At 34.4% G+C, this 27,984-nt stretch overlaps 1 protein-coding gene across 1 annotated transcript; it reads left to right on the top strand.

Moving 5' to 3' along the window:
• The first annotated feature begins 1,410 nt into the window (after window positions 1–1,410).
• BBS7 (Bardet-Biedl syndrome 7) lies at window positions 1,411–27,174 on the top strand. Its single transcript, XM_015825944.1, has 19 exons — window positions 1,411–1,574; window positions 2,873–2,938; window positions 9,279–9,341; window positions 9,564–9,739; window positions 11,007–11,193; window positions 12,269–12,341; window positions 12,618–12,734; window positions 13,536–13,666; window positions 14,377–14,461; window positions 15,406–15,505; window positions 18,204–18,396; window positions 20,904–20,978; window positions 21,316–21,381; window positions 22,746–22,885; window positions 23,243–23,407; window positions 24,615–24,724; window positions 24,806–24,909; window positions 26,179–26,302; window positions 26,932–27,174. The coding sequence occupies exons 1-19, from the start codon at window positions 1,539–1,541 to the stop codon at window positions 27,066–27,068; spliced, it is 2,148 nt and encodes a 715-aa protein (XP_015681430.1). The 5' UTR covers window positions 1,411–1,538; the 3' UTR covers window positions 27,069–27,174.
• Window positions 27,175–27,984: the final 810 nt, after the last annotated feature.

The raw sequence follows: 27,984 nt of genomic DNA, 5'->3' as shown, positions 1-27,984 counted from the left end.
AGGCTGCTGCACTTAAGGCTGCCCTATCTGGAAAAAAATAAACTAAAAATATATGGATACAGACTGCTTTTAGAATTTTATTTACATCCAAACCTCCAAATTATCTACAGCATTTGCTCCAATTCTGATTTCAACTTTCATTTGTAGGATACTTTTTCAGTACTATGTAAAATTCAAATGTAGAGTGTAAAATAGGTTGATCTGAACTGATTATTTAAAAAGAAATGATTCCATATCTCAGTTTATCTGTGCTAATCTATTCATTTTTGTTGTGACATTTAGCTGAAAAAGTTCTTAGTGGCTAATATAAAATGAATAATATTCAAATCACCTGTACCCAAAAGGCTTACTATATGAAGATTAATGTGCATCACTCAAGGAAAAAAGGATTAGAAAAGAAGAAAGCAATGAACTTCAGACATCACTGAATGTTCTGTTAGCTGTGTTTGCATGATCTACTTCCAGTGAACTTCTAATGATTTATTCAATGCAGTCATTGAATGCAGGTCACACAAGCTAACTATGCATAAGATCTTTGGAAGCAAAATATGGTAAACATACTTGCTGCTAAGGAAGAGCTGAGAAGGAAGAGTTACTGGTAAATGGCTCCCAGTATCTCTCTACTGCAACCTGGTAATAAGTGATTACAATATTCTAATTTATATAGTCCAGTACTGTTATTTACTGATCTAAGGCTAAGCCGTATGGAATCACATGAATCTTAAGTTTAACAGATACAAATTGCACTGAATGTATTCACTAATCGTAGCATTTATGATCGCTCTGCTTCTACTCAAAATTCAACTTGTCACAATTTTTTTTTGCATGTTACTATTTAAAATCTGTTCACATTTTTCTGTGTACCTGCAACTAAAAGATAATGCTGCATACACTGATTATTTTGCCCAGCACCACTGACAAACATGTTATACCCACTTGTTAGTTATATTGTAGTGAATTGTATAAGCCCGTAAATTAACTGAGTAAACCACGGTTCTTGGCTAACCATATACAACGCGTTTCAGTAAGCTATGGGTACCGCCCGCCTGAACACACGCCTCGAATGGAAAGTTTATGCAATAATAAAATGCGTTCGTCTAAACCGGTGTTTCTCAAACCTGACAACTTTGAAATGTGTGGATTTCAGCCCAATTCCCCACCCAGCCTTGTTCTCGTGCTAAATCCAAGACTCCGCTCTCATGGCTAACTTCCCCTCTTCCTGGGGATTTCAGATGCTCTCGAATTTTTATCCCGAGCTGCGGGTTTTTTCTTTTTTTTTCTTTTTACTTGAGTGACAGCTCCTTCTTCAATCACGAGGCGCGTTTAAAGCGAAGCGTACTGCCCAAGAGCGCACCGCCTCCAATTAAAAAACAGGGCATTGTCGGGTTTACGCAAATCTGCCTCGTCACCATAGTAACGAGAGGCCTGGAGATAGTTTTTAGGCCATAAGCTTTCGCTATACTGATGCCCGCGGAGAACTGGAAAGAGGAAGCCGAAGCCAGCCTTGGTAACTTGCCCATTGCCCATTGCCCATTGCCATGGAACTGAGTCTGAACCGGATGGATTACCTGCAGGTACAGCGAGCGGACGCGATGCCTGTGACAGCGAGTGTCGGCTGTTTTGCGCCCCTTCCCCCGGAAGCATCGTTTTTAGTCTTCTTTCTCTATGCAGTTATTACTGCAGACCACCCCTATTCATACGTTTATGGCAGCCTTCCCGGAAAAAAACCCTACAAAGGGATTGACCTATTGGCAGTATTGGAATTGTAGCCCCACCCATCTAGATGGCACCATTTTGACAATTCCTGCTTGGGAAGTAGCAATTTTACCCAATGAGTTGCAGGAAGAGAAGACTGGATTCTTTTTCAAATAGTTTGTCTAATATAATCAATCCAGTGGGGAAAAAATAAGGACATGTGAATATGACTCTTCAACAATTTTTTGGGTATTAAAGTATAACCTGCACAGTTACCTTTTATCTTTTTGTTAGTTAAACTTCCATCATTGGAGATTTTTTATTAGTAAGGAAGCTTTGAGGAAAATTTCCGAGAATGCTAATTTGAGAGATAAGTGATTAACTAATTTTAATTATTTTTAATTTTTCTAATTAAAACAATGGGAAACAAGCACACTGCAAAGTGAAGAAGGCATGCATCTAGTCCAATAGCAGCTGCAGTCAAAAAATCAAGTTGATGGTTTGTGATTAGAGCCCTGCCCCTTTTATCATGTATCAGTTGCGCGCGCACACACACACATATATAAAAAAGTTGAAAGCACCATCCTGACTGCTTTGATCTCAGGGATACCCTGGCTTCAATCCAGTACTTCATTTGCTTGGGATACTAATGTCTTGACACAAACCCCATGTATTAAACAAATACATTTAATTTCTTATTTTTAGAATCTGGGTCCACAGAGGTATACCAGAATACAGAAAAATATGGGGTTTTGTATCCCTGTTTATCACTGGGGCTAAAAGATCTGGGCTGCAGAAGTTTAGATGAGGGCTTTTCAACCTTTTCACAGATTGTACCAAATTGTGATCATATGACCACAAGGATTGTGCAAAGTCATAAGTGTTGAAAGACAGTCATAAGTCACATTTTTTCAGTGCCATTTTAACTCAAATGGTCACTAAATGAATAGTTTTAAGTTGAGAACTGCCTGTATACATATAAAAAGAAAGCAAAAGCATATGCATGCATACCTAATGATATATTGGAAAGCCAATATCATTTTGGGAAGCATGCATTTTAATAATTAAATATTTATTTTTCTCTATAACTATACTGTACTGAAATTTTGATAAATGAAAATTGGTTTTAAAATGGGTGAGTCAAATATAAATACTAACATTTTTTATTTGCAACTAGGTGGGTGTGATATCTCAGAAAACCATGAAGTTGCTCCCTGCATCAGGACGCAAAGCTACACAGAAGGTATTTATTTATTTGATTCATATTCTATACTTTTTTCAGGAGCTCAAAGCTATATAGAAGTGTATTTATTAAAATAATTGTAAGTGATAAAGATCAGACTTAAAAATTATACTTTTTTCTTAAAAAGAAAAATAGAAATGTAAGGTCCCAGTCCCTTACTTGAACTTGAGATACCATATCAATCTAATCAGATAACCCAAGCAGAGACTTCTTGATCAAGCAACACTTTATTTGATCAAATTAAGCACCTGGATGCCCAACAATCTGGAACGCTGGCAGAGTTACGTCCAGAAGTGCCACGCATTAGAAAGTTGGTAGCATTGCTTTATAAACTTTGCTAGCCAATGAAAATCAGACAACAGAGCCATTACATCATAAGAAAGACATCAATCATTCCTCTACACTCCCTTATTCCCTCCTTCAGTATATCTCATCCATGTACATGTTTCCCACACTTGCATAAAATTTCTCTGGTGCAAAAGCTGATTACAAAAAGCAAGAAAGCAACAGTTAGACTAAACAATTTCCCTTTGTTCCAGAACCCTTCATTCCCCCCTTTATTTTTATAACAGAATGCTTTCTGTTACTTGGTGACCAATGACGTATATTCCTTTGTTATTGCGGTGATAATCATGACCTTGACTGGCATATGGGTTTATCACTACTTACAGAAGATACTATGACCTTCATCTCCGAGATGGTAGAAGTAACTGTTCTTTGGATAACAGGAATCAAAGATGGCAGAACCAAAAAAAAAACCCTTCTAAATGCTAACATAACCAGAAAATTTTCCCTTCACCAATCACCAAAGATCTCTCCAAACCAGCTTGTGTCCATGGCAGCTGTCCAGGTTTCCAAAGAAGCTGGGTGTATTTCCTCCACACACACAGGCAGCAACATGTAAAAAGGAAAATCATACCCCCTTTAATTTTGTAGTTTTATTTTAACCAATTAATTTTTTTTATCTTTCTGTACGTGTACTTCTTGCCTCGGTCTAATGGAGGTTCCTGCGCAAGCATAGTATAGAGAAGCAAAACAGCATTATGTTATTCTAAATGCCCTTGATTTGTAATTATTTCTAATACAGCTTGCATAACAATTCTATTAAGCATATAAACAAGAGTCCTATAACTTATACATTCCATTTTTTTGCCACATAGTAGGTCCACCTGGGGCAGTTCAGTTGAGGGTGGCATCTGTTAGATTGGTCCATAAGGTAGACAGTTGGGGAATGTTTGCCATGGGAGTTTGAGGTTAGGCTGAATCAGTGGTAATCCACCAAAAGGATACTGAGGTGCTCACCTACAAGAGATGTTCACACCTAAATCTCCCCAAGATTTTTACCAGAACCTTCTGCTTTTAAAACAGAGGCTTCCCACTATGGAAGTGGTCAGAGTCCACATGTTGGGTCTATTGGTGGCTTTTCCCAGTGAGATTTTGACTAGTCAGGGCAGTAAAATTTATTTCACATGCCTCCCAAGGCCATTGTTCACCCATATTAGTACCCACACATATATAACAGTTAGTCACATTCAGAGATGAAGCAATTCTTTTGGGCCAGATTAATAAAAAGATTCTTTGATACTGAGGGAATTTCAATTGTGGTTTCCAATTCATCGTAAAAAGAATGAAAAACTCAAAAATGTTTTTGGGACGGTGGTATAAAGTGTCAAATTGAACCCATAATTGTGTCTAGTTTAATTGATAGCTGGTCCAAATGATGCTGAGAAGTCTGCTGGTCTGGTTATCTCAAAGCACACTGGGTTGCAGGAATCAGCGTTGCACTGAGAAGTGCTGACTCCTTTAATCATATTGAATTTTGCTTTGATTGTGCCAGATTGGGTAGGATGTAGTTTGCGTTAAATGAGTAAGTCTGTCTCCATACTTAGTCCATTTAGCTTGATTATAGTCAATAGGTTTAACATGCATCAAAGGAGATTCAGGCACTATCCATAAGTCTCATTCTTCCCAAGAGGTATCCTTCCATATGTCCAGGTTTGAAGTTGTTGGTAGGGCTTTACTATGTTGACAGAAGCATAACAAGTTACCCTATCCCCCACTTTGCAAGTAGAATATATACTTTTGTTATGAACACAACTCCCTTTTGTTCCTTTAAGTATTAGACCCATGGTCTGAAGAAAGGTATGAGGGAAACAGCAGCAACAACAGTAGCAACAGTAGCAATACATAGTCTAGATATTACGAACCCAAGTTCTGGGGTAGTCCAGTCCATTGAAGCTTTTCTCCTAGTTAGATGGAAACAGTTCAACAGGCGAGGCAGGTCAAAATTCACTTTCAGGTCGTCCAGCAGTGGAGCTTGTCAGTGGAGAGGGAATGATGGGACTTTCCATGGACTCATGCTTTCATTCCTCTCACTGCAGTTGAGGTCAAGAAGACTTGGCATGGTTGGGGCCACTCAGGACTGGTACTTATAGATGACAGTTCTTTCACCCGAGCCCACTCTCCAGGAACAATAGTCAGAGACAGGTAGTAGGGCAGCTTGGGCCTGTACTGGAATAGAAGACAAAACTGAGTAACATTCTTCTCTTCTTCATTGACATTCTTGAACACCTTCGTGCAACTCCCATCCATAATTTCAAACAGGACAAGGCAAATTTTCCAGAGTTGAGGCCTGTATTGAAATGGCCTCATCTCTAGATGTCGCAACCTGTCCAGCCATTGTGTATCATCCACAACATCAGCCAAAAACAAAACACATAACTCCTCCCCCTCTTCAACATTCATTTCCTTCGTGTACGTGCCTTCAGCCTCCTGTGTGCGTTCTCTTCTCTCAACTTTACATAACTTTTTCCCTTTTACTATTAATCTTTCTTTCCAACTTCCAAAACTATCCATGTCTCTTCTCCTTCTTAGCCTGGCTCAGAGCCCAGAACTACAGGGAGGGAAAGCCCCCCCTTCAGCCTCCACTAACATTCTCTTCTCCCCATCCAACATCCACCACATCTCTTTCTTATCAACTTTGCTATAACCGTCTAGCCATAAACAATCAGACTGAACCTTTATCTGCAATTCTATCCAAAATCAACATTCATAAAGAGATACAAAAACTTATTTTTCAGTGCAGCTTCACAAAAGAAAAAAACTTAATGAGGTATTCTGAGTTAATGTACTGAATATATATATATATATATATGTGTATATACAAAGACTAAAATTAGAGCATCAAACCTTTTGAAAACATTTACAAATCTAAGCAAAACAATTCAGAATCATTTTCTTAAGGTTCTTCCTTTTATAATACATTTAACTTTAACAGAAAGGAAAACTTGTTGTCATTGGTTACGTTATCAGGTTAGGTCAGTTACATTACTTTCGTTTTGCACACACACAATCGTTGGCAACCAGCCCAAAAACTTCGAACAGAACTAAAGCCTCAGCAGAGAAAGGGGTGTGTGTAGGGGGGGAATGGGAATGGGATGTTACAGATTCTGCATTTCTAAACTTTAAACACAAACTGCAGCAGAGAAACAAAATGATACATTTGTGACAAGAAGAAGCCATACTAAACAAGTTATCTTTGTTCTTTGTCCTTGAGCAAAGTTAAAATAGAAGCCAAAAAAACTCCCCTACAATTTCAGACTTCACCCCCCTCCTTCTTTCCCTCTGCCTTCCAGGCCAGAGTTAAACAGAGAGAGAAAAAAGTTTTAAAATGATCAATCGAAACCTCTCTCTTCAGATTCTCATGCAAACACCTTTTTACTTACTTAGTCCACAACAACAACAAAATCTGCAATTTACTGTTTCTTCTACAGCCTGGGGTGGGGTGGAGAACACACACACACACACAGACACACTCCCTCCCCCAACCTCCAGGGTTTTTTTCCTTAACAGTCACACAATTTTCATGATTCCCAGTTTCTTCTAGCAATCTCACATTACAGGCAACTAAATTCCTGCCTTTCAGGTATTTCACATACATACACGCACACATTTGCACATCAGCATATTCACACATTCACTTCCATTCAAGCTACTTGCATAAACAATTTCACATACAGATATTTCATTTTCACACTTTTTTCCAGGCAAACCATTTATTTTGAAATAATGCCTCTTTGACCCTTTTCCAAGTCTTAGAAATAACACAAAACAACACACACACACATATATACACAGATACCATTAAGACAACATTTCCAGGCCTGTTGCTTGTCCTCCAAGAAGTGAGAAAAATTTAAGATGTGATTCCAGTCAAAATGTGACATTGGGCCCTGAACCATCTCTTATTTTTCTCATCATTCCAAGCCCAAATTTAATTTTCTGGATGGCCAGATATTTAAAACTCATCAATTTGGATTTTGAGGCCAAAGCAGCCTCCCTTTTAATCTTTTTCCAAAAAGGGAAGGGAACATTTATAGTTGTTTCCAATTTTTCCGAAGCAAATTCAAAGGGGAAAACGACAGAGAGCAGCCTCCTCTCTTCACATTTCTAAGAACAGTAGATGGCGCCATTGTCTAACAGAAAAAAATTGTCCGGTCAAAGAGCCAGATTAGAGGGAAAAAAACCCTTATTCTTCTTTGAATTTTTCTTTTCTTTCTTTTCTTCTGTAGATAGATTTGTTTAAAAAAAAAATAAGCTAGCCAAAATTTTTGCAATGTTGCTTTCTTGAAGATTATTTTTACTGCCACAATTTCAGTGCTTTCCAATGGGCTAACATGCAGCCCACTGGAAACACGGCTTCTCCTTTTCCTTTTCCTTGCCTATTTCCCCATTGTTTAATCTGTTTTTTCTCCTGTCTTGCCCTAAAGGGTTTCTTGGTCTTTTTATCAAGATCGAGGCTAGCTAGGCCCCCCTTTTTCTTGGACAGACCCTACCTGATAACAGCCTGAAACTCAACAAGCACTCTCCCTGTCGCTCCAAAGCAGATCTCTAACAGGAATTTCTCCATCTCATTCTTTCATTCATGCAAACAGCACTCCCCACCTCCCCCTAGTTCCAGAATGTTTGTTTCTACTTACCAAGTTTCTCCTATGTTCTCGTCTCCTCCTACCTTCACTGGGATGAGATGGAAGTCTCCTTAAACATTCAAGGTTCAGACAAACTCAGGTCTGCTGGGCTGGTCAATTTAAAAGTCACCAGACACAAAGGGTCTGGGAGCGCTCTTGACCTTATCTTTTGGCCACACCAGTTTTCCTGGTTGTCATGCCTGAAGGTTGTGTTACAACGGAACTCATTCACAGGGAGTTTTAATGAAAAACAACCTTGAAGAAAAAAGACTTTCAAGTTTTTCAAGTCCCTGTTCGGTGCGCCAGAAATGTAAGGTCCCCATCCCTTACTTGAACTTGAGATACCATATCAATCTAATCAGATAACCCAAGTGGAGACTTCTTGATCAAGCAGCACTTTATTTGATCAAATTAAGCAGCTGGGTGGCCCACAATCTGAAACGCTGGCAGAAGTGCCATGCATTAGAAAGTTGGTAGCATTGCTTTATAAACTTTGTTAGCCAATGAAAATCAGACAACAGAGCCATTACATCATAAGAAAGACATCAATCATTCCTCTGCACTCCCTTATTCCCTCCTTCAGTAATATCCCATCCATGTACAGTACATGTTTCCCACACTTGCATGAAATTTCTCTGGTGCAAAAGCTGATTACAAAAACCAAGAAATCAAAAGTTAGACTAAACAATTTCCCTTTGTTCCAGAATCCTTCAGTATAGAAAAAATACATTTACTTTATTGTGTACTATTCTAAAATATAAATAATGATCTTGTGACTTAATCTCATGTTGCTTATGTTTAAAACTCATAAGCTTACTTCTTAATTTTTCTATACTTTTTTCACATATAATTTGGCATCAAGTCATGTTATTTTTAGAACATGATAAATATTTGTTTTGATATCTCTTATGACAAAAATCTAGTACATGCACAATTTGAATCAATTATTTAATTTCATTCTATTATTTTCCTGAGGTTTCTTCTACAATATCCATCTTGACTATAAACCATTCCTCTAGTTTCTCCATAGCCTTAGCATCTTTTCTTTTTTATCCTTTAAGTACAATTATATCTCTTCTGCCCATGAGTTTAATTCTTCCAGGTTTGGCACATTAAATTGGCTTTTTACTGGAATTCCCTCCTTGGATATTTGCCTGTGATATTTTATCTTTGCACCCATTTTATTCAAATGATTTCACAAAACTTATTTTTTCACAAGAGAACCATTTTGAAATACCACAAGCATTTTAAGTGGAAGAATTAAACAGAAGAGAAAAAAATCTAGATCCGAGTATATAGCTATACTTCCAATAAAAAGGATTGGTTTTCCTTTGTATGCTTAAAATAATAGTATATATTATTTTACTTTAAAGGTTGTTACTGGAGACCATGATGGTGTTATTACCTGCTTTGGAATAAAAAAAGGAGAAGCTATTGTAAGTTTATTTATTGATTTATATACATGAACACTTAAATTAACAAAATAAAGTAACTTACTACTGTAAAATTCCAAGTAATTATAAAGATAACCATTTTGAAGAGTCACATTTTTAAATGCTATATGACTGTAGAAAGAATTACCTATTTTTTCTGTGATTCAAATCCTATTAACCTTTATTTTGTAATGATACAGAACATACTTTTTTTTTGTATTTTAGCCAGTATTCAAGACCTTGCCAGGAGAAAAGATTGCAAGATTAGAACTGGGAGGTGCTCTTAATACTCTTCAGGAGAAAATTTTTGTGGCTGCTGGTTCTGAGGTTCGAGGTTTCACAAAAAAAGGGAAACAGTTCCTTTCATTTAACACCAACCTCACTGAAAATATCAAAGCTATGTGAGTATATTAAACATTGACTTAATGGTGCTTCATTACTTACTATATTTAACTTAAAAATAACTGAATCTCACACATGGACAAAAAGAAAATCCATATAATTAATTTATCCTGCTGCAAATCTCACCAGCATATTATAAAGCAGGGTTCCCCAACCTATGAGCTGCGGCCTGGTCCCTGGCCGTGGGCTCTTGGCCAGCAGGTGCAGAAATGGCTGGCTGGTACGTGCATGCGTGGGCGTGCATTCCCTCCCACTTGCGCTGGTGTCCACGGCCTCATTTGTGCATATGGACGGGCGTGAGCAGGAACTCTGCGTGGGTTGTACGGCCATTTGCGCATGCATGAATGGGGACACTAGCCGCCAGGGGGTGCACAGCCGTTCACGCATGTGCATGGCACCAGTGCATGCTGCATGTACGAACGGGTCCGCTAGTGCCACGCCAGTGTGCATGGCCCTGTGCGCACACGCACACCAATTTTGAAGCTGCTCTCCTTCCCTCCGGTCCACGAGCCCAGAAAGGTTGGAGAACCCTCTCTCTTTATCACCCAGAAAAAGAACATTTTAAAATATTCCCAAACTGCAGGAGGGATTAACCATGAGCAGGACCTTCTGATTCCAGAATAGTTGCAAATGACTACATATACCTCTGCAAAAGCCTTCCTAGCCATAGATCTTACCTGTTCTTCATGTAGGAGCTGTATATCTAGGAGAATTCTCAAATTCCAGACCATGTCTGATAGGGGAAGTAAAACTCCATTCTGACAGATCTTCAAGTTAGGTCAGATCCGGAAACAGACTGCAAAGATTTGACTGGAACCATGCTTTATTGATAGGCTATAATAACAGAATCTTGAAAACTTGATTGTGTTTTCTCTTCTCTCCCTTTTATATCTCAATACATTTGAGCTTTTTTCTAGCACTTGCTATTTACAAAGCTAATTTTTGTAGCCATTTTTTTCAAAAATCATTCCTTTGGCTATGTTTTATAGACAAACATTGTATTTTAGCATAAATAGAATACAGTTGTTATTTTTAGTCCTCTACTGTAATCACAACTACATTTCAAAAGTACTTGCCACATATTTAGTAGTATTCAAAGAATTGTAAAAATTTAAAAATAAAACTTTCAGAGGAAAAAAGAAATGGATTTCTTATTGGCTCATTATGTTGATTCCAAGTGTGTGAATACTTAACAAATTATAATGTTCCCAAATTAGTGCTTTACTTTTTTTTAAAGTTTTAATTACAGTGCTGTTATTATTTTAGGTATATATCTGGATCAGATCTCTTTCTTGGTGCAAGCTACATTTATAACCATTACTGTGACTGTAAGGATCAGCACTATTATTTATCGGGGGATAAAATCAACGATGTTCTCTGTCTTCCACCAGATAAACTGTCTTGCATTGTACCGGTATTAGCATGTCAAGATAGAGTTCTTAGAGTTTTGCAGGTAAACCTTCTTTGTTTGTTGCCATTATTGTAGCCCAATGTATTAGTAATAACCATTATTTATTACAATTAAAAGGTGAATTAGTACAATTAAATAGAATATTGTTCATCTGTTCATACCAATAATTGTATACAATCATTTGCAAGGAAATTTTACCTGTTTGCAGCAATTCTGGTAAGTTGAATAAAAGCTAATATATACTTGGAAAACTTCTGTTTTATGAAAGGTTATTATTATTTATTTTGGGGTAATTGTACAGCTCTCTGTAACTTGGAAGGATAAGGAAGAGCGTTAGGAACAGCAAATTTAATGCTAGTCTAGTTCTTTGCCTGCTCAAGGATTGGTAGAAAGTACTAAATTAGTCTTGAGAAGAAGAATTTGAAAGATGTCTTGATTCTGAACATTCTGTTTTAGGCAGTGATTTAAGGAGTGAAACTTTAAAAAAGCTTAACTGAGCTGTAGATGCTTAATTTTATATTCTGGAGCAGCTCAGAAATCATTAGTTCCTTGACTGGGTCTGTAATCTAGTTTGGAGTAAATGTATATTTTGGGGATGAATTAGATGAATTAGGCTCCAGTTTTTGATAATTTGACAGTTTACATAGTTCATTGATTGATTAGTCTTACAATCATATTAAAAAAAATAAAAGTATAACTATGTCTATTTCCAGAAAATAATAGGTAAAAAATACAACAGTAAAATATATATCTGCTAAATACAAAGAACCAACATTCAGATAAATGTATTGCCTTTCCACAATACTCTGATCTGTTCAGAATAATGGATTCTTAGATGAACTGCAATTCTGCTAATCATATATATGTCAAAGCCCAGGAGGAATAGGATAGTCCGCAATTCAGGTCCCCGTGGACTGTTCTTTCAAGTAGGGATTTTAAATATCTAAGTTTAAAAGGGGAATACAGTTGACAATCAAGGCTTCAGTTTTCATTCCATTCTAAAAGCAGGAATGCAGTTTTCAAATGTTTAAAAAAAAATTTTATCTCTCTTTTAAATTAAAATTAAATGTTATGGATTATGCCATAAGTAACAGTATCTTCATTTCATTTTTTTGAGGGTTCAGATTTACTGTATGAAATGGAGGTCCCAGGTCCACCTGCTGTTCTGGCCTTGAACAATGGAAATGGTGGTAAGTAGAATGTTTAGAAGTCTTTTAAAGGTTATTAAAATGATGAATCTGATTTTCATAAATTATTATTTTAATAATTCCACATACTATATAGGTATTTTCTATAACATAGAATTATTCTGATCCATTTTATATAAAAGTGATGGAAATGAAGCAAAATGGTTTTTTTATTTCCTAAAACTTAAATTTAAAAAAACAATTTTTTTTGGAATCCACTGAATAGATAGAAATCTACTCAATGATTATTCTAATAATAGTTTTAATTTATATTTCTAGGTGACTCTGGTGAAGAAGTTTTGTTTGGGACATCTGATGGCAAAATTGGCTTGGTACAGATTACTGGTGTTTCTCCAGTAGAAAAATGGAAAATTGGAAATGAGAAAAAAAGAGGTGGTAAGTGTTTTGTGTTGTTTTCCTAAGCGTTCTGTAACAGTTTTTTATGCAGTTTGGTAAAAAACATATTATTCAAAAATAGGAACAAAAATAGTAAATACTGTACATAAGATTCTATCATTTTTCATTACTATATTTGTAGAATTTTCAATCAAATTGGTTTGAAATTTAGCAAAATTGTAGGCCTTATTTCAGTGGTGGCAAACCTATGGCACGGGTGCCAGAGGCGGCACTCAGAGCCCTCTCTGTGGGCACGCGTGCCGTCGCCCCAGTCCTAGGCCTTCAGCTGAGTTTTATAAAACCTTTTCGCTTTAGGCCTCTGCCACCATGTACAAAAAAAAAGGTTCAGTCAATCAGTCAATTTCAACTTCTTGCAGGAAAAAAAAGATCTTGCAAAGTTGGAATTGATTGATTGAACTTTTTATTCCCACCCAGTCTGCTGTTACCACCGCAGCCACGCCCACCCAATGGGCCACACCCACCCGGCACCCGACAATGCATAAGTGGGTTTTGGGTTGCAGTTTGGGCACTCGGTCTCTAAAAGGTTCGCCATCACTGCCTTATCTAGTATCTAATATAACTTATTATGATAACAAATATAAATAGCTATTTTATTTGAAGTTTATGTTTAAAGGTTATATAATGGTGGAGCTTTTTCTATTTATGTAGTTTGATATATATATATATATATACACATATATATACATACACACACAGATATTTTTTTTTTAATTGCTAGTTAGGTACAGATGAAATTATAAGTGTTTGATATAGATACCTGTTTTATATTCTTTTTGCCAGGCATCTTATGTATGGATAGTTTTGACATTTTGGGAGATGGTGTTAAAGAATTGCTCATTGGTAGAGATGATGGAATGTTAGAAATCTATAAATTTGAAACTGAAAAGAGCCCTGTTCTCAAATATGAATGTGTAAGTATATTGTGTAAATCTATTGTTTTAAATAAGACAATTTATTATGTTTATATTTTCCTAAATAATTGAATTGCCTTGTTTGAAGCATTTTTTATGAATTAAATCATCTACAAAAGACTTTTTTCAGTCAAAATGCTAGGAAATCTCTCTCTCTCTTTGATTAAATAAATAAGAAAAAAAATCGTATTGTGTCATGCTTTCTGGAAATAATAGGAGAGGTTTCATAAAGGTATTTTCTTAGATTTATATTCTGCTTTATCACCAGCATGGAATTCAAGCTAGTATACCTGAGGTTCATTGCTTACTCTTAATCAAAGCACTCAACTTACCTATTTAGTTTTAGCAAGGTGGCTGCTATATGTGAATTTAGAAGAATATAAATATATCTCTGTTGGATCAGGCAAAGCCCATCTTAGTCCTGCATTTTGTTTCCCATAATAGTCGACTAGCATCTTCTCGAGTGTGTTTACAAATTGACTTAATCATGTCCTCTTTCAGCTGCCTTTTTGAATGCCTACTTCTGCACCTTTTCAGACTGTTATATCCCTTTTTAAATGTGGTAACCAAAATTGTACTGTCTAGATGCAGAAGTGCCATAGACTTATATAAAAGAAATGTAGAGAAAGATATACAATGAAGAGAATATAACAAAAAGCAGATAATACCTATGTGAAATATATGTTAACAGTTCTTGTTTGTTGTTTTAGGCTTTGTCAGAGAGTGTCACATCCATCCAAGGTGGCTGTGTTGGAAAAGAGGGCTATGATGAGATTGTAGCATCAACATTTTCAGGTTAATTTTACTTTTACTTTTAGAGCTTTTCAGTTTAATTTCAATTTAACAAGAATAAAATACTTTTTAAAAAAACCCCAGTTGTTACATATATTGCCTAGCTCTTTTTTGGACACCTATCCACACCGTTCATTGTAAGACGTCTTTTAGTTGTGTTTAGAGTCTATTCTTTGTTTGGGAATTTTTCTTTCACTCTGTAACTCCTATAGTTCAGAAATATTTTTAGATCTCCTTGCATTCACTACAGGGGTGAGATATTCCCATAAGTCTTCAAAAATATTTTAGTCTGACTGCCGTGAAGGCAATTTCAATACCTCTTTTTCAGCTTCAATTTCTTCAGTGACTTTGAACATTAATCTTTAGGACACGTTGACCTTCCAAAAAATGTTAGCAAAATATTACTTTTTTCTCTTCAAATGTATTATGTAGTTGTGGCTAAAATTTTTTTTACATATTTCATCAGTCCAGAGCACTTTGTTCAAGTAGTTTCAGGCTTACAAAGATTTTCTTTTGCGTACTTTAGATGACTTTTGTTGTGAAATCATAGAAAAAGTTTATTTCTGGCAACTCTGCTATGCAGATCATTGTTATATAGTGTAAGCAACACTATATGATGGACCTTTTCTGTAGGCTATTTTCAGTAATGTGAGGGTTCTGTTTGCAGAGCATTTGGGGAGCAGTTCTAGCAGACATTTTCTTCATCTTCCAGTCTTGAATTTCTACAGTTCTGTGTAACTTCCAATTCTTAACAATGCTTCTTCTCTAACATATGACTTATGGCAATGTGGACAGCATAAAAATTTAATAAATAAATAAAACATTGCTATCTGGTACACTGTAGAGTTTTTTTAAACTTATAGATTCATTGACTTTGAGTAGAAGTGCTTAAAATTTTGCATAACAATAGGAATCTGAAATTTAAAAAATATATTCATTTTTTTTAGGATGGGTGTCTGGATTAACTACAGAATCTATTCATGGAGAATGTGGATTAGATGAATTAAAATTGACTCATGAAATGCAGAATAAAGTTGTGTCCTTAAGGTAATGTAACAATTTTGTGAAAATGCAAAAATAATATTGAGGTGGTAATTTTGTCTTAATGTGGCACACATTTTGAGTAGTTTTATGCCGCTAGCGCACCTTAACTATATACTTGCTTAGCTGTAAATGGCCAGCCAAATATATGTGATAATTTGTTATTAAACTTTCAGTTATTGTTTTGCAATAACATTTTTGTTGTAAGCTCCCCTGCAGGATACTGTTTATGCTCTTTGAGAATAAAATAGATTTTATAACCCACTTTCTCTATTTGGTAACATTTAATGGCCTACACAATCAAAACAAGTTAAATTAATATTGTTATGAAGTTATTATGCATACCATAACCAGATTTGCTTCCTGTCATATATCTGGCTTAATTTCCTAGTTTAACCTTAGGTCAGAATTCCCCAGTTTAAATAGAGTGCAAACTTTTGAGTTAATGCAGTCTAAAACTCTGCTTGGAGACTAGTGTGCAGTGAAAACCAAGGGAGGTGTACTATCTTTGATACCAGTTTCATAAACAATAGTTATACAATCTGAAATAGTAGTATAAACGAAGCTAAAATCACTAATATAGCCTTATATTCTGCCTCTGTGGATTGGATATTTTATGATATTTATTTACACAGCATGCCCTAACAAACTACAGGTAGTTTTTGATTTACAACCCTTCATTCAGCAACTTTTCAAAGTTATGATAGTACGGAATGAAAGTTGGTCTTGGAGTTCTGGCTGTCTCAGTTCCCGTGCTCATGATTTGGGCATTTGGCAACCAACTCACATTTACAACCAGTTGCAGTAACCCATGATAACCATGATTACCATTTGTGACATTCCTTGCTGGCTTCCCCAGAAAGTCAATAGGAAAATCAGCAGGGAAGTTGCTGGGATAAGGGTCTACCACCTGTGCAGCCTTCCCCAGCCCCTCTGCCATACTGGCCATTCCCACACACCTTCCCTAAATCTCACCATGACCCTTGAACACCTTCCAACTTCACTGTGCCTCCCTTGCACCCATACATAACCCTTCCAACCTTCCTATCGCTGTGTCTCCCTCACACTGGTGCAGCCTCCCTGACCTTCATAGTTCCTCCCTCACAGCCTAGTGTATCCTCCTGCATCCTAGCACAATTGCAACTTCCTGCCACCTTTTCCTCTGACTTGGTTGTGGGAAGTCGGTAGAAAGTACCCTCGTCCAACAACCATGGGATTTGGCAACTGGCACCGCAGGATTGCCATTGCTAAGTGATATAGTTGTGTTTTATAGCTGCATGTTTAGAAATGGAAATTCAGATCTCAATTGTCATTGTAAGTTGAGGACTAAATAAATGGTGACTTTGATGTACTATTTTTTACTACTGATTTCAAATACAGTATTGTTTTTAATGCATTGTTTTAGTCTTTATTTTACCCCTCTTTTCTGTGTGGGGTCCAATGAAGTCTAAAACAATACATTAAAAATAATAATTGAAATCAATAATTAGAAAACAGAACATCAAAGTCACCATTTATTTAGAATCAATATGCAATGATGATGTTTTGGACGTTTTTTTGTAAATTCTTTTGTAAAACTTTTAGAGTAAGCTCAGGCAGAGAATGTTTCATAAAATGGGGGCCACTCTCTCTGGCTCACACTTCACACCCATGGATCTCATAGAGGGGATAAAAGAGAAACTGCAGCAGACTGTCTCTAAATGACTTAACCAGCCAAGCAGATTCAATGTTATAGTTGGAATTGCTGGAATTACCCTAGAATCAGATTGTGGTTAAAATAAAGGTGCTATAAGAAGTTATGATAGGTTTTCAGTAGGCTGGTGAATTAAACAGATGTTTTTAATAGCACTTTTTATTTGTACACATTATTTTGTCCAACCCCCTGCTCAGGCAGGAAACCCTATACCATTTCAGACAAAGGGCTGTCCAGTCTCTTCTTAAAAAGTTCCAGTGTTGGAGCATTCACAGCTTCTGGAGGCAAGTTGTTCCACTGATTAATGGTTCTAACTGTCAGAAAATTTCTCCTTAGTTCTAGGTTGCTTCTCTCTTTGGTTAGTTTCCATCTGTTGCTTCTTGTCCTACCTTCAGGTGCTTTGGAGAATAGCTTGACTCCCTCTTCTTTGTGGTAGCCCGAGATATTGGAACACTGCTATCATGTCCCCCCTCATCCTTCTCTTCATTAAACTAGACATACCCAATTCCAGCAACCGTTCCTTATGTTTTAGTCTCCAGTCCCGATCATTTTTGTTGCTCTTCTCTGTACTCTTTCTAGAGTCTCAACATCTTAATTTAACACTGTTTTGACCTAGTATTAGGAAAATACAATTCCAGCATTTAAAATCTATTATATATTTTCAAAACAGAGTTCTACTGCTTATAACTTTAACATTAATGGATTTATTTCCATTATTATGGTCCATCACAGTCAGCCAAATGTTCAGACTACATTTGGCATTTTTGTCTACCTACTGAGTCTTTTCCAAGGACCTGGGAAAGGCAGATGTGGTTTGATGGTGTTATTATTTGTTAAATTTATTTGTTGCCCATCTCTTCATGGAGATATTCGAGGTAGCTTTATTCTAAGTAGTGCCATTTTACCTTCTCTCTCTCTTCTCTTTCTTTCTCCATTTCTCATGCAAATAAACATGCATACATACACAAATATATATTAATTTTATGTTTGCTAATTATTGTGTTGTCATAGGAATGAATTGGATCAGTTACAGATGAAAGTACTTCAAGAACGTGAAAAATACCAGCAATCTTCTCAGTCCAGCACTGCTATTTCAGCAGTCCCAACATTCAGTATAAATGATAAATTTGCATTAAACAAAGATGATGCCAGCTACAGCCTTGTTTTAGAAGTCCAGGCAGCGATTGATATTGTCTTGTTACAGGTGAGAGTCTGTTTATAGCAATTTAGTAGGTCTTGGTAACGGGATGTTTCCTTATCTTTAAAGTAGATGAATCTCAATATATAATTTTTCTCTGAGGGTTATACTTGCATAGAATTAGGACAGATATGTGTATTGACAAAAACTGAAATATAGAAAATCAGCTTGAAATGGAAGGTTTCTTCTGAGTTTATCAGAATATAAAATACAAAGGAAAATAAAAATAATGGGAACTAGGGAATGGAAAAAGGGAAAAAGGGAGAATGTGGGGTAGATAGGAAAAAGAAAAAAAATGTGTTGACTTCCAACTCTCTTTAGCACAGTAGAAGATAATAACATTACAACCTTAAGTTTTTACTTTTATACAATAATTATATACTAGCCATTTCTATAACAACAAACATATCTAACCAGCAAAACCAAAGTCAGAGTTTCATTTTTCCATCACAACCACAAAATCCAGATACAGTTTCCTAATAAAAACAAATATAGATATATTCTTTTCTTTGAATAAAGGAATCAATTTAAGCATCTCTACTTTTATTTTTTGTTATGGAAAATATATATTTCTATTTGCACATTTAATTTTTATAGATTATTATCATTTATATTAGCAAAATTTATTGTACTTTTTCAGATTCTCTAACCTTAAAAGAAAAAAACTTTCTTTACACCATTTTAAAACTCCAAATTTTTCTTTAAAAGTATTTGTAAAAGCAATAAATTCTAATACATCTTTTTTTAACTTCCTCTTAACACAGATATTTTCAAGTACATTTTCAATATTTTACAAACTTTAGGAATTACTTAAGCACTATAAATTTCTTTCTATTACATGTATCAGATTGATGAGAATCCATCCTAACTCCAATTAACTCATTAAATTTAAGTCACTCCTTCCAGCTTATCTTCATAAAATAAAATATTTTTTCTTCTCTGGAACGTCTATCAAGTAATTATGAAGGAATTCTCAGCTTTCTTAGTATCCATGAAGAAAAGGTCCCAAACTTGTCTTCTTGAGAACTGCAGAGTTTCTTGGAACTTTTCTTTCAGTTGTGCTGGGACATTTAAAACCATCATCATAATAAAGATTTATATTCCAGAGTTGCAGTTGTGTCTTTTGCATTATCAGCTACTTGTGAAATTGCCTCAATGGTTTGATAACTTTCTACACATAATTGCATCTCTGAAGTAGTTTGAGTTTTTATAATATCCTTAGAACATAATTGAACCATAAAGTGAAGAGTTTTATTTAAGAATTTTTCAAGCACATCTCTAATACTTTGCTTAAATCCTCGCTCCATCTTCTTAACTCCCTCTTGTGATCAAATAATAAATTTGTAATAAGTTATTTAAGAATTTCTGGCTAATCAGAGTTCATAAAAATTAGAAAGTTTTAACCACCCACAGTAAAGCACACCAAGCTACAAATTACTTAAAAATAATAAAATAAAACCCTTATGTTTCTCCATCAAAGTTTTAAAAAACTTCCTTATTTGAGCTTGCCTTCAGCAACCCTCTTTTTTGTTAACAATAATAAATCCCCAAAACGGTGCAGATCTTCAAAAAGAAGTAACAGGCTATGGCTGAAGAGAACCTCTTTTAATTTAACAAAGATAATCACTAAAAGTGATAAAGAAATGAAAGGCACAATTTATTGTCCATTTGAAAAATAAATTCCCAAACGGTTGCTTTTTCAACAACAAAGTGATTGCAGCCCCGCCTTCCAGCTAACGACTCATCAGCTCACTCCGAAGCACAGCTCCTGAAGGTACTTGCAAACAGTTGCATTATAGAGGAGCTTGTGGGGTGATTCTAGGGCTCTCCCTAACCTAAATTAAAGGAATGCCAGTTCCTTTTGTTAGTTGGAAAAGTGACAATCTAGAGAAAAACCTTTCAGGGAGCTCCCTGGGTGTATCATCAGTTGGCCATCCTCACCGGAAATCCTGAAATGGATAGATTTCAACTAAATTACTGTGTTTTAAAATCCTATCTTATTTAACTGATACACTTAACTTTGAATTTTTCCCTTTAGTTACAGTTCTGCTTAATTAACATATTCTCATGAATCCATACTTTATTTTATGGGACAAACAGAAAAAAACATACATTATTTTAATGGAGTAATGACATGAGTGCCAGATTTTAAACAATATTTCCACTAAGGATTAGTCAATCACATGTGACATGAGTTTCTTGTAATTTCTTTTTTAAATTTCTGACAGTTTGTCATGCTTGTGTATTAAAAAAGTGTATATATTGTAAAGTACATAACTGTTGAGTCACAACAGATACTAATTACTTTATGGGATAAATATCTCTCTTAATAATGTCTAATGTATTGAAATATTGGACATAATTAAAAAGAAAACAAAGTGTGAAAGCAGCTCCTTCTTTAGACAATGATATCTTTTTACTCTACGGTTTTACAAGAATCTTAATGATTGAATTAATCTTGAATTACCTATATGTTCAACTGTCCTTTAATTTGATAATGTTTGTCATCATAGTGTGATGTTCCTATAGATCTAAAGGATGTGGATAAAAATTCAGCTGTGGTCAGTTTTACCGACTGTGAATCTGAGGTATGTGCAATTGCTATAGATCACTATAGATTCAATAGAGTTAACTGGATTTTGGCTTTCAAATCTATTTGAAAGTAAAGTTGTTAATCAATTTGAATAAATTTTGTTTTTAATAAAAACGCTTTTAAGGCACATAACATTTGAGTTATTGACTTATTAAATTTCTTCTTTCAGAAAGAAAATTGGTGGTGTTAAATGTTCTCACGTTCTTTGATAGTTAACAAAATTTAAATTGACTTTTTAATGCTTATACTAAATGTTTATGTTCATACTAGATCAAATTTGAGTCTCTATTCTAGTTTCTAAATTTACTGTTCCAATTATACATCTTTCACAGCCAAATGGTAACTTCCTCCTTGCTACTTATCGGTGTCAAGTACATACCACCCGAATAGAACTTAAGGTAATGATTTATACAAGATAATTGACTCTATTACAAAACTGCAAATTTTAAAGCATATTAGAACAGAGCAGCAGTAGTCCTGAAAAATATAGATATTTTTGTTTTTGAATTTATGTACTAATTCTTGAACTTACATACTAATTTTCAAATATGCAACATTAATGTGGCATAAGTAAATGCTATGCATAAAAATGATCTGTAAGTTGACCTTTGAAAATTAATTAACCCTCCCTATTTTATTCAGATGGAATTACTTGTCATCTTCTAATTTTCAAATAACTAGTTCTTTGTGAAGGCTTATTAATACAGGCTGCTTTAATTCAATAGTTCTTAGTTCTTTTTGTACATCTAAATGAAGTCTTTTTCAAGAAGGCAGTTGTGTTGATACCAGTTTCAATATATAGTCAGTAACGAATTAGATGAAACCTAGTTAAAGTAGAATGACATCATAATTATTTCATTTAAAGACAAAATGTTTTAAATAATAGGCAGAGTTTAAAATTATTGGAATAGAACTCCATACATTTACGAATTTATGGTATATTTTAATTATGGTATAATTCAAAGTATATTTTCTTTGGCAGTGATAGAATATAATGAGTAAGAAAAATTTAAGGTGCATTATAATTGTATTTAAAGATAATATTTTTTTCACTTTTTTAGTAAAAATATAAATTCTAAACATCTTTCCAAATAGTGTAACATGATATGCATGCACTTTGTCAATCTAATACTGTAGGGTGATCATAGTATATCTATGTATCGGTACAGTCTCTGCCATTTTTATCAAATAGTCACAATATAGCATTATATAAAGAATATTCAGGAAATTTTACACATATTAATTTAATATAGCAGTTGAAACACTCTATATATGACATGGCAGTGTTTAAGCAGTGTTTAGTGAAATCTTAAATTAGGATTAATGTAATTTCCAGTGAGTTCAATGAGATTTCTAAATAGACAGAATAGTATTGTAGCTGGTGTTTCCACTGAATTGCTATCCATAGTTACAAGCTTTAAAATATAATGAATATCACCAAATAACAAGACATATGAATATTCTAAGCTATTTTAGATTGATTTTTTATAAAGAACTAGAAGTTTTGGATATTAATCTAAATTCAGATACATTTATACCAGGGGTTCCCAACTGGGGGAGCTCACACTCTCTGGGGGTGCCAGACGATATTCCAAAGGGTACGAAAACTTGGATTTTCAAAATTATAGTGTATATGCATAAGTTGTTGCCATTATTTCAAACTTTTGTAAGGGGTGCAAGAATATATCAGAAGCGTTCTACGGGTGCGGGGTATAGAAAAGGTTGAGAGCCGCTGATTTATACTCTTATGTTCCTTGAACAGATTCTATCAATTGAAGGTCGCTATGGAACTCTGCAAGCGTATGTCATTCCAAGAGTTCAACCTAAAACTTGTCAAGTTCGGCAGTATCAGATTAAGCCTCTTTCACTTCATCAGAGGACACGTTGCCTTGACCATGATAGGTATTATTTTAGAGTTGTCGTACATTGAATCTAAATTGCAAGTTAGTTTGAATAAAGGTATTGAAGTGAAGACCTTTGAAAGATCTTATAATTTCAAATCTTTACTAAAAAAACTTTATTGATTTTAATTTAAATTATTCTGCATAAATGTGCTTAGCCTCCAAATTATGAAAATTACAAGGCACCATTCTTAATCTCATTCTGGCACTGAAAACAATTTTCTGAGGCAATGACTTGAATGACTTCTTACATCTGTATCCTTGTGAACGAAGCAGACTTTCTTTTAATGATTTTAAAGAAGTTAATCTTATTTTTATTTTATATTTTATTTTTATTCTTTATTTTCTTGTTATCCAGACCCATGAATACATTGACTCTCAAAGGACAGTTCAGTTTTGCTGAAGTACATTCCTGGATTGTATTTTGTTTGCCTGAAGTTCCTGAAAAGACACCAGTGGGGGAGAATGTCAGCTTCTACTTTCAGAACACTTTTCTGGATACTCAGCTTGAATGTACTTACCGGTAAAATGAAACAACTATTGAAGCACACAACCTTTTATAAAAAATAATGTGCTAATTTATGAGTTTTCAGGATCAATCACAAAAATTCAGCATACAAGAGCACCTGTTTGTGAACCATATTAACTTTTTTAGCCTAACTGGCAGATAGACGTTTTATTTGAAATGTGTATTTTTCCAGTGACATAATAAAGCAGGAGGAATTCAACTGTTGTAGATAAACAGGTCTATAGTTCTTTCCCTCTGCCTACTTCTGGTTCTGCTTTCAAAACAGATGGAATGTAGCCAGTTTCTGTATAACCTAAAAACAGTTCCAACCATTCCAACTATCTCTTTAATTGGTAATAGTAACCCCTCTGCTAAAAGAAGAGGCCTACCGTAAAATGTAGCTGCTACTAAATTTCCTAAAGTATTAACCAAGGGTTCACTTAAAATTTATCCTGACTAGTAAAACCTCAATTTTTCTTCACCCAGAGGGTAACTGTGCATGGTACACTGATCTAATTTTATGTCATTATCCATTAGTGATCCCATTCTGATTCCTCTTCAGTGGTAAATAAATCTTGCTTTCCCAGTGATTTTGCTTATCTGAAGGTCACGAAAGGTGAGCACATGATCCTAGCACACTGCAACTGTCATAAATATGAATCAGTTGTCAAGCATCTGAATTTTGTTCATGTGACCCAAGGGGAAGCTGCAGTGGTCTTAAGTGTGAAAAATGGTCATAAGTCACTTTTTTCAGTGCCATTGTAGCTTTAAATGGTCACTAAATGAACTGTTGTAAGTCGAGGACTACCTGCACACAATATCAATAGCCTTGGTGTGTATCTAGTGGTGTAATCACATATATAAAATACAGCTTAGAAAGGATAATATTGAAAATTCAATTTAAAAATATCTGCAACTTTTCCTTTTTATTTAACAGATTTTGAATTTTCTCCATAGTTCTTCTTTTATATGCTTCAGTTCCAAAGAGATGAGTTAATAAAAACTGATGTTTAATCAAACTTGTTTGAAGAGTTATAACATTAGAACATTTTGAAATTCATCTAAAACTTCTCAATTGGGAAATATTTACATTAGGGACCAAACTACTTAATGAACGTTAGCCAACTCATAAAAATACTTTAAAGTATTAGTTGTGCTGTTTAGAATTACAATAATTCTCCAAGATTCTTTCTTTTAAATGGGTGTTATGTTGTTTATTTAGGAAAGGTGAGGGTTATTTCAAATCTGACAATATATCCACAATATCCATCCTCAAGGATGTACTCTCTAAAGAAGCCACTAAAAGGAAAATTAACCTCAATATATCATGTGGTAAGATTCTCTTACATTTTATGATTTCATTCTGTATACAAAATATATAGCTATTGATTTTTTTTCTTGTTGGGTCTTTAGATATGAATGAAGCATCTGTGAATCATACATTAAACCTTATCCATCCAAAATTAGAGTACCAGTTGATGTTGGCTAAAAAAGTTGAACTAATAGATGCTTTAAAAGTAAGTCTTTAATGTTAGTTGATAGTTTTGCTTATTTGTTGTGTAATCTTTTTTGTTGTATTACATGTTTATTAATTGTTTTCAAAACTATAGGATTTCTCCATTTAATAGATTTATATGCCATCCAGCAGCTTTGGACAACTTATAAAAGTGATAATCAGATAATAGACTAAACATTATTGTTGATAAAGTATAGTGTGATTATTCATTAAACTGGAATATCAAATGGATCTGTTCAGTTCCACCATCAGTTTGTTTCATGATAGGTGTTTCTTCTTAGAAAAACTATTAATATGCAATTAGTCATGATATTTGAGAATTCAAAAAATTAGAATTCAGTAAATCAGTGACAATAAGTAATAGAATGTGTGCTTTTATATATAGAACATTCCAACTTGTCCTTGCAATTAAAATTATAGAAGGAATCATCTTTACTTAGAGAACTGCTTCAAAACAGAACAGACAATATTGTGGTCAGTAGGCAAACAGTCTGAATTATTATATGCCAGTTTCAAATATTACTAGTTGCGTTCTGACTAGTAACTAGCAAAAAATAATTATTAGCAAAGAATAATAATGAATTACAAGTATAAAAGTATTTGCAATTGTTTGATTATAAGTACATCATAATATTTTAACCATTCATCTCCTTCTTATGTTATTAAATCTATTTTATGGCTCTTCTATTTGTTTACCTGTAATCTTCTGAACTATTTTAGTTATTGGGAAGATTAGAAGTATCTTAAACATATAAATATACAGAATGCTGTGTTTGTAATGCAAGCCTTGCAAACTATATAATTTAAACATAGTTTAAAAGTTTATATGAAATAAATTTATATGTGAATCAAACACCTGTAAACAATAAGGTTTTTAATTTATGTAGCTGAAAAAACAAAACTTTTTTCAAGTGTTTTCCTGGGATTATGCAGCTATAAAGAGCAGATTACAGATACTGGTTGCAGCTGTTATAAGAAATTGCTAACAGGCGCTATGTTTTGTAGCACACCCACAGTGTAGTTAGTCTCTGTTGACTCTGAAAATACTCATAACAGTAGCATAATTAAATAACAGCTTGCATGTCTCTTTTGAGTTTTAACTTTTAAAAAATAGGGGAACCTTCAGGTTATAGTCTTAGTAGAAAATTGTGACTTGATTAAACAATCCATTTATCTGGATTCTTAATTGGATTCATGTAATCTTCCAACTATTGCATATTTTACTTGAACTTTTTTTATTGTTTTAACAATTTATTATTATCTGATTAAGGAATTGCAGGCTCATGAAGGTAACATGGATTTCCTGATTCCGGAATACCGCAATATTTTGGAAGAGTCAGATCAGCTGCTCAAAGAACACAAGAAACAGCCAACATCTCTTGAAAGACTTTATGGTTGGTTCATTAACCTTTTTCTACTATTCTTGTTCTAGTAATTATGGCTTCTGGGAAAACAAATGTGTCATTCTTGTCAAATATTTGTTTCCTTTTGATGAAAGACATTTTAGCCTTTAAACACACAGTGCAAATGATTTATATAAAAGGCAAGGATGGAAATAGTTAAGTAGTGGATAATATATATAGAAGTGCTTTATTTTTAATAGAAAAAGTATATGTAAATATAATTTAATACAAATAAATATTTGAAATATTCCAGATGCTAGGGATCATTGTTTATTTCTTTGCTTGGAACAGATCTTCCTAGTGTCTTTGGCCATATTGAATACTGCAAGTAGAAAATACATATGTAATGAGCTAGTTATATATTTAAAATAAATATACATGAAAACTGACTGCACAGTAATCAAAAACCTACCATTGATTTCTTTGGTTCTATATTCTGTTTATTAAGATTTCTAAACTACAGCTATATTTCATTCAGATTATTCCACATGACCTATATTTTATAGATCATTCATAAAATGACTTCCCATGGGTTTTGTGCTTTATTAAACATTTGCAGTAGTACATAAAATAGTTTTCTGATTTTGATCAGTTAATGTTTTGTATATTTTATTTTTCAGGTATGATTACTGATTTGTTCATAGACAAATTTAAGTTCAAAGGTACCAATGTGAAAACCAAAGTTCCTCTGCTTCTGGAAATTTTAGGAAGCTATGATCAAAATACATTACTTGCATTTTTTGATAGTGCTACCTGAACTACAAGAACTGAAAAAGCAATGAAAGAAGATATCAAGATGCAAATGAAGAAAACTGGTGTTCCATTTACATAGTTTATATATATTACAGTCTTTTTATTTCTACTGAATTGTTGTGTTGTGTTCTGTGATACCACGTGGGAGGGAGGGAGACAGAGAGGGAAAGAATTCTAAACTGCCAGTTGCCATCATGAGGCTTGAGGAGACAATTGCATATTTATTAATATCAAGGTTCTTTACTTTTAGTGCATAAAGTAACACAACGTAGTTGTTCTGTTCCCCTTCCTCATAAAATGGATTACCTCTGAATTACTTTCCATGGTTGCAATTTACTGTTAAAACCCAAACTTCTTGGAAGGGATTTTGGTGAGAGATTGTAGAATCTGGCATGTGTGATCACTATTGACATGCCCTTGGCCTCAGAGAGGCAGAGCCCGGCACAGTATACCTTAGCCATTGGGAAAAACTCTTACAATTTTTCCTTCAGCCGAAATTATAATAGGTAAAAAGCATTTTTGCTGAAGCTGCTAAGGATTAATTTAGGCACAAATGAAATTTGGATAAGCCACATGTCCCAAAAATACAAGTTCAGACTTTTTTATACCATACTATGATGTGATAAAAAATCATTTCCAATGACGGCTGAGTCATCTTGGCAGGTAATAATTATTTTATTGTGCATGGGAGAAATTCCACTAAGCCCCAGCCACTACACTCATGGTTAAAAAAAAAAAAGATTTTCGTGATTGAAGAAGGAATATATTGCTTAGCTTGTTAAATATCTGCTTTTCAATGTTGATGCAGAAAATCAGAGTAATATGGTAATTCTGGCTGTACTGGCTGCTTTTTAATTTAACAATACTGGACAAAGAAAAATAATTTTATTAACATTCTTATAGTCTTCTTGTCCGTAACA

The sequence above is a fragment of the Protobothrops mucrosquamatus genome, unplaced genomic scaffold (genome assembly GCF_001527695.2).
Source record: "Protobothrops mucrosquamatus isolate PMUCROS unplaced genomic scaffold, P.Mucros_1.0 scaffold2887, whole genome shotgun sequence".
NCBI lineage: Eukaryota > Metazoa > Chordata > Lepidosauria > Squamata > Viperidae > Protobothrops > Protobothrops mucrosquamatus.
This window is presented reverse-complemented; position numbering and strand designations above follow the sequence as displayed.

Excerpts from the sequence above, each read along its gene's own strand:
- BBS7 (XM_015825944.1), top strand. The coding sequence starts at position 1,539 with ATGGAACTGAGTCTGAACCGGATGGATTACCTGCAG. Across the intron at positions 9,342-9,563 it reads TAAAAAAAGGAGAAGCTATT|CCAGTATTCAAGACCTTGCC; the intron begins GTAAGTTTATTT and ends TTTGTATTTTAG. Across the intron at positions 26,303-26,931 it reads ATCTCTTGAAAGACTTTATG|GTATGATTACTGATTTGTTC; the intron begins GTTGGTTCATTA and ends TTTATTTTTCAG.